A 7,791-nucleotide genomic window follows, 5' to 3' on the forward strand; every position below is an offset into this window, starting at 1 on the left:
ACATTTAACATATATTTTTTATCATCTTCTAAATATAAATTTGTATCAATATATCTTTTTTCCGTGTACTCTTCAAAGTATGGATCATCTTAATTCTACTTACAAATGAAGTTGTTAAGTATACAACATACTAGTACAATACAATCTTATTTTTTATGCTATATTGAGGTGAAGTTGTTAATAAGGAAATCTTTTATTTTTAGAATAACAAATGTCTTCAACGATATTTTGAAGCTTTGAATGTATTAAATTAAGGATTTCACGAGTTATGCGTGGTGTTTGTGTTTGACTCTATTCTCTCAAATATAATGTAATTTTGAAGTTTTTTTTTCATCTACAGAAATGTTAAAGAGATGAGTGAATGCAACTAGTAGGTATTTGTATTATACAAATTAGATCAAATTAGTCCTTATATTATTAAATAAATCAATTTAGTTTTGTACTACCAAAAAATTAAATAATTTAAATTTTAATAGAGTTAACATTTACCGTTTAAAAATGTCATTTATTGTTTAAAATAGTTATATTTTGTAGGCTTTTTATGGTTTTGTAAATAAAATATTTTGTTTAAAGTTGCATAGTAAATAAAAATAATAATTTTCATATTATCTTTTAAACAGTAATTATTAAATTTATTTGATTTTTTAATAGTACAAAAATTAAATTAATCTATCTAATAAAAGGGACTAAATTAATTCAATACCTATAATAGAGAGTCTTAACAAGTACTTTCACCTAGATTGGAATTAGACGATTTCTTGATCTTTTTCTGGGGGTTTTACACTTATATTTCCCAATCTAGGGTGATAGGCTGATATAGCTATCGAGGGATTTTTTCGTTCAATCATGACCATCAAATTTGACTGAACAAATTAGGACCGCTATATAAAAGCCAATGTTGAGCCGTGGATAAAGGATCATATGAATGTGGTCCTAATCTAAAGGGTTTTTTTAGAAAAAAGAATAAAACAAAAAAGTAATATGGGTGGACCGTAATCACAGTTATGTAGACTTGGGCGAGTCGACACCTTAGTCCTAAGACTCCAATGTCATCTACACGTATAATTTGTCTATGGGCTACGTTGGTACAGGTACATCAATTTGAGTCCATTTACAAATATGGCCATTACTAATACCGAGAACATGAAGCATAAAACGCCATTGAAAAAAAAATTGTACTCTCCATCAACGATCAAAATACAACAATTTAAACTAACAAGGTTATAATGATAAGATACATTAAAGTTTTAAAAATGAACTTGTTAAAAATAATCACAAATCTTAAATATAAACATAAAAAATAAAACTAACATGAAAAATATAAAAAGATAAAAATTTTATAATCAATCCGAGGTCTTGTGTAATTTGTCATTTTCATTCGTCAATGATGAGTATCATATATATATATATGTGTGTGTGTGTGTCCCGAAACACTTTTTTAATTTCTTGTTCAGATATTTAGAGAATAGTATATAATACTTATGTCAAACTTTATTTTTAAGAAGAAAAAAAGAAAGAACACAGCATGTACTAAACGAGTATCGATCACTAGAAGCATTTTTTTGAGTAAGAATGTAAACGGGGAAATTTAAGTACAATGAATCTCGTTGATTAAGGGGTTAAGATGAATACGAGGATCCGGCTTTACTACTTCTGCGGCACCAGAACAGAACAAAAATTATTTGCTTCTACGTTCAGTTGTCGGTCAGGGAACAGTTTTCACTTTTCAAGAGGGAAGAATATGAAATTCGTGAGGCATGAAATCTTCACTTGGCCTATAGCATTTGTCTGGGGAATACAAGCTTAAGTTAGAGACCTGGCTAGTGTAAAGACATGCAAATCTCTCAACCTGCGTCGTGCCAAGCGTAAAGCAAATGATCAGTGACAATAACAAGTACTAACGATACAGTAATCTAGGCAGTTTTTTCAGATCCTTCAGAAACTCCATCCAAAGCTAGTGGTACCTGATGAGCAAAGCGAGAGTTCTGATAGCCAGTCTTCATGAGTTGCCCCCAGATCTTATGGAACTGTTTCGTAATAAAATAGTCATTGAAAGTATCTTTATTCAAAGGTTGCTTAAGCCTGATAGCCCCCTTAACGTCTCGAAATAATCTAAGGATGTAGAAAAGTTTCTTCTACCTTTTGGTGATAATCTCCTTGAGCCTGTTGATGAGCGAGACGCACTTGATCCCTTCGCGACTGTTAAAAAGAGAGAAATGAAAATAAAATCATTAGAAAGCTTCAAATCATCCATCTGGCACTACATAAAACAGATCAAGGTCAAATGGTCTAACCTCCAATTCACCCAGACTTGAAATCATATTCTGCTTTTCATCATCACCAAGACTTTCAAATCTAAATAACAAGAATGCAACTCTCTTTGCTCAAAAGAGAATCAATGGAACCAAACCAAATAATAATAACCAAAAATTACAAAAGCAAAGACGAAAATTCTCCCTTGTACTAAGATTTGATGCGATCAAGTAGAAATTAATAAGAAATCAAATCCAGGGTTTCAATATTAATTTGTCATGTCCATTATGTGTGACACGCGGAGAAGGGTAGTGATTCTTATGCATCATTCAAGGGTAGTAATACTGATGACATCAGTTTTAATGATAAAATAAGTACATACTTGAGAGACCACTTCAAATGATGAACTCGGTCTTCAACAAGATCACGCTCATTCCTCAACAACCTTAGTTGCTGCATGAAAGTACATGTATTAGTTGCAAGGAATTAAAATACTATGATAAAACAGGACCGGTAGTAAGAACTCTCATGCTTTACAACTTCTAAATGTTTTTTGCAGAATTCCCCTCAAAACTTATTAAACAGTTAGAAGGACCATGAGAAAATATAGATATAGATAATCAAATTACCATCAAGAAAAAAGCAACATACAAACTGTTCTTCACTAATGTGTTATTACAACAAATTCTTCCTAATAAATTAGAATTGTACAATAAATTATCCAAACAGTATGATATGAAATTGAAATATCATGATCAATATCTCAGTTTAACATCATATTCAACATGTAAACCCACCTTTCGCGTATCTCTTAATTCCCAAAGCAATTCAACCTCCCTCTCAAGCTCTGGAACAACAAGCATCGTTCTCCATCCTAATCATTGACAAATTACAGAATTAAAAGCGCCCCATGCACCAAAAGAAATGAGGTTGTTAACATCTTGCGCAAAAATACATTATTAGCTCATTTTAAGGGAAATGATCATCGTGAAACTATTGATGAGAATTAATGAAGAAATATAGAAAATTCGATGAGACAAGGAATATTAAGTTCCCAAAAGCACAATGAAATCATGAAAAAGTATTGCATACTTATACAGCAAAAATAAGAACTAATATCGTCTAACTTTTTTATGGCATAAACATTGCCTTTGATTTGGGATTTTATTGTTCCTATATTCTATTGCTTTTCAAGCGTTGAATATAATTCACTGAATACTTGCAGTCTAGGCAAAAGAAAAAGAAGAAGAAAAATTAGAGTCATAATTCCATCTAACAGTGCTGCATTAATGCTACAAACCTCTTTATAATCCATAGACCAATATATATTAGAATTGTCTCATTCAGATAGGTTCAAAGGTCCAATCTAACAAGATTAAATTAAACAAAACAAGAAATTTAACTTCTACATCAAAAAGGGGAAAGGAGAACAACGATATAAATTCATACCGAGAACCTTCTTGCTGCGCAAAATATCTCCATAGATATGATCCCCAACATAGAGAACCTAATAGAAGCATAGAACTAATTAGATTATAAAAGACAACAGAGTAATTATTATGGAATTCAACAAGCCAAAGATACAATGATCAAAATAGAACAACTTAAGAAGTTAACAAGAATCACCTGTGTACTTGACTCGATAGAAAGCAACTTATGTAGATGACCAACACTGCCTCCCTGACAAGTTTGAAGAAACTTTAATTGAAATAAAATCCACTATTTTAAATTTTAATAATAGATAATATTCAAAATACCTGGAAAACTCGGTATCTTTTGTTTAATCCCTTCGGCAGCATTTTTGGTGAAGTACTTCCCACCTAATATCAAAGTTCTGTTTAAATCATCAACTGATAATTAGACAGAATGAGGAAAGTATATTTTACCCAACCTGAGGCATAGGAGTGCCATTGTCAGTATTGAGGAGCATTCCAGACTCAGGTTCAACCTCAAAAATATTGGCACGATTGTCTTCAAGGAAGAAGCCAGGTTTTGCGCTGCATGAATACTTTCATTTTCAGCACGAGAAATCAAAGTATAGAACAGATAACATGTACCATAGATATTAAATAAAACCAAAGAGTAACTCTAGGGTCATGTTAAACTAGGTTGAAATGAATTCACAACCAAATGATGAAAGGTCAAAAAGCACCAACATTTAGAATCAATAATATGAAATAAAAGAGCATGCCTGCCAGTGATGACAACATCAAAATATTGGAGCCAATCAAACTTGCATGTAATACCACCTTCCAACTTATGCGATGCACAGAGAAAATTCATTACAATATTTGTGTAGTCCCATAAACTGCAAGAGATTCAATCAAGTATCAAATGATTGTTCTGCACAACCTTTTAGAAATGGAAGTCAGAGAGGCAAAAAAGAAAGCCTTGAGAATCATAAGTGTGAAAGCAAAACCATTGGTAGGATAGGTATAAAATGTTACTTTTCCAACTTACGGAAATTTTATTAGGAAAAAAAAAAAAGAGGACAAGAAAAATTGAATTGAATCCCATATTACCTTTGCCTAAACAATTAGAATCTAAAATCACCAAGGAAATATACCTATTTGTCACCAAGAAAGTTAAACGGCCAGAATTCCTCAGCATTTTGAGCATAGGTACTATAGAAGTGTCCTCATTGATATACCTTGAAAAAGAAGGAAAAAAACTACATGAAAACCACTTCAAGATGCACTATAAGAATATCTTCACACAAAGATCAAATTTTCCCATGTGAATTTAAATGGAAATTCAGAACCATTCTTAAACTTAGTGGTAATCTAAATAATAAAATAATGCCTCTTTTCAACTTACCTTTTAGGATCCTTTGCAACCACTTGCTTTAAGGTTCCATCCCGATGGCACAAATCAACTGCAGCCCGTACATCTTTGTACATGCGAGGGTAACTGAAAGAACCGTTTATAGCAGGCATTGGTTAATATACAGAACCTGATAAAAGGAATTAAGATCTAAATACTTAGTAATTCCAAGTATATTTAATAGTTCAGCACACAATAGACTTTGTTCATTAAATTCAAGTTCAGAAACTACATAGGTAAACTTGGATCACATCTAATTTCCAACCACGATGTACTGTTTTCAAGCTTGATATGATCTTAAATGCCTCTACCAGCATGGACTACTCATTGCACTGATGGGACTAAATGGCCTATTGATCATAACCAAAAAAAAAGAAAAAAAGAAAAGAGAAAATTAATTTCTTACTCAGCACCCTCTGGAACTTTTCCAGGATTATTGTCCCTCAAATCAACAAGTTGAGCAAACAAGTACGCTTCAGCTAGTGAAAATAGTGTATCAATAAGGGCATAATCTGGCTCATCAAAGGAATCCCGTATGAATGTATTTCCGTAGGTGCCAACTTTATCTTCCTTGGACAACTCTCTGAATCCATGGTATGCTACTTTCACATATTTATGTCGATCCATCTATAAAAGGCACAACCATGAATACAAATCATATTCAAGCAAAGTAGATGAGAGAGAGAGATAAATATTCCATTAACTTGGCTATGTAGAAACTACAGCAGAAATAAATGGATCGACCTTTAAAATGTTGCCTCTCTTTTTGTCAAGAACCAAACCTCTAACCATGTATTTCCAATCAAAAGTCCACTCTAGTAACTGCATTAAATTTTGTCCTTATCAGCATGCTTGCACATACCACTCAAACTTAGGAAAATTTTTCTTGGCTGATGTAAAATATGTAGAAAGTTGACAAACCTCTTGAGGATAGCCCAAATCATACACCAATTTTCTTACTGTGCCTTCATATGCAAGGGACTCAAACGTCTCAGGCTTGTATTGTGCTAGGGTATAATCCATATCAAATCCAATAGCAACAATATTCCTCATATTCAATGATCTGTTGCAGAAAATTTGTTTTCCTATATCAATTGGAGGTCCACCTTCAAGAGATGACCATATATGTGGTTTCTCACCACCAAGAGATTGTAATGCTTTGTCACCTAACATAGTCCTGTCACTATGGTCCATTGAGTAGAAACAGTGCGGCTGTTTAGCCCCTGGATAGATTAGCAGGGAGAAAACCGGATTAGCATTAATGTTAATTATAGAGTCCAACCCGTAACATGAAGCAGTCCTCATGTCCCAGAGGAATAAATTTACTCCAAGTGCTATGAGTAGAATGAGCATTGCTCTGCTTTATGTTGAAAATCATTTTAGATGACATCATACGGGATTGGTCAGGTTCATGTGAGACTGCAAGTTTTAGAACATAGAAACCAAATGGATGACATATATTAACTTGTTCCACACGACATCATGCATTGTTCCTAATAAATTAGTATAAATTCCAAGTATCCGGTACTTCAATTTTTTTTTTCTTTCTGAAAACTCAATTTCATTAAGTAGCTATAGCAAATTTCAGAACATCTGCTATTTCCATCAAATTAAAGAAGTTGCTAATAAATAAAAATAAACAGTGAGGTTTCCTATAGACGACTAGACAGAAACTTGACAGCTTACTTCAGAAGCCAAATAAAAATTATCACGTAGTGAACCACGTTAATTTCTGAAACAAAGAATCTTTGAACATATGCTCCAAGTAACACCTAAATCTCCAATTTATCAATCAAAACTAACAAAAGTCACGAAACAAACAATTTCCCCAAGCTCAACCACAACCAAAAAAGGAAAATTAGCTTCCAAATGCAACATGCAAATAGCAGGTGAGAGAAAACAAACAAACAAACAAATAAAGATTAAAACAGTAACTGGTAACCTGCAGCGCTGATAGCTTTTAACTTTGGCGGGAAACCCAGAGAAGAAGCGAAGAAACCGGGAAGAAGAAAGGGGGAGGAAAGTCACGGGAGCGGGAAAAGGCAATTGGTATTTTGGGAATTCGCAAGGTGGATTTAAACAGACATCTCAAGAACGAGTGGAAGTGATAAAAACAGTGAAATTAATTTCGATGCTTTAACAAGAAAAGAAAAAAAAGAAAAGGGGAATGTACAGTTACTAGTTGACAAAGGAAGTTGCAACTGAAACAAAACAACGAGCCAAACAATTGAAGTGAGCTAATTCCTTTGTTTGCTTCAAGAGAAAGGAAAACAAAAGAATGATTATTTATTCTAGTATGGAATTTGCCATCAGAACTGGATTCATTTTTATTCATCCATGGTGGATGGTGAATGGAATATGGTAAAAAATAGCGAGGGAAGATGCGGGAGGGGAAATTAATATGCCTGATTTCAGTTCTTAGCCTCACTCCACCCCGCAGAAAACGAAACACTGTACGAAAACATTCAGGCACACAAATTAGTTAGTGAAGATGGAGTGACACGTGGCGTCACTATAAAACAAAACTTGGATAATGTCTTTACGGTGGATTATAGATTTCTTTTCTCCAGATTACTGGCCCCGGAAGCCTTAATTCTATACTTAATTAAAATAATAAATTATTGGAAACTAACACACTAAATTACTAGTAAATTAAATTTAGGTTTTGATGATTCAATTTTAAAAACTTATAAAATGATTATTAAACTTTTTAGA

At 33.0% G+C, this 7,791-nt stretch overlaps 1 protein-coding gene across 2 annotated transcripts; it reads right to left on the reverse strand.

Moving 5' to 3' along the window:
* Positions 1-1,471: 1,471 nt before the first annotated feature.
* Positions 1,472-7,533, reverse strand: LOC105770816 (uncharacterized). 2 transcript variants are annotated; one of them, XM_012592171.2, is made up of 17 exons: positions 7,019-7,533; positions 5,998-6,299; positions 5,821-5,898; positions 5,483-5,703; positions 5,071-5,163; positions 4,820-4,903; positions 4,445-4,561; positions 4,145-4,250; positions 4,011-4,073; positions 3,880-3,933; positions 3,703-3,760; positions 3,051-3,127; positions 2,636-2,706; positions 2,295-2,355; positions 2,140-2,199; positions 1,965-2,027; positions 1,472-1,849 (listed from the first exon to the last, which is right to left on the reverse strand). In XM_012592171.2, exons 2-17 carry the CDS (start codon positions 6,268-6,270, stop codon positions 1,727-1,729), a joined length of 1,602 nt encoding a protein of 533 aa, XP_012447625.1. In that variant the 5' UTR covers positions 6,271-6,299; positions 7,019-7,533; the 3' UTR covers positions 1,472-1,726. The 2 variants fall into 2 exon arrangements, with proteins under 2 accessions (XP_012447625.1, XP_052487664.1); XM_052631704.1 differs by having other exon boundaries at positions 7,012-7,533.
* Between the last annotated feature and the right edge of the window lie 258 nt (positions 7,534-7,791).

Source organism: Gossypium raimondii, chromosome 5, assembly GCF_025698545.1.
Source record: "Gossypium raimondii isolate GPD5lz chromosome 5, ASM2569854v1, whole genome shotgun sequence".
Classification (NCBI taxonomy): domain Eukaryota; kingdom Viridiplantae; phylum Streptophyta; class Magnoliopsida; order Malvales; family Malvaceae; genus Gossypium; species Gossypium raimondii.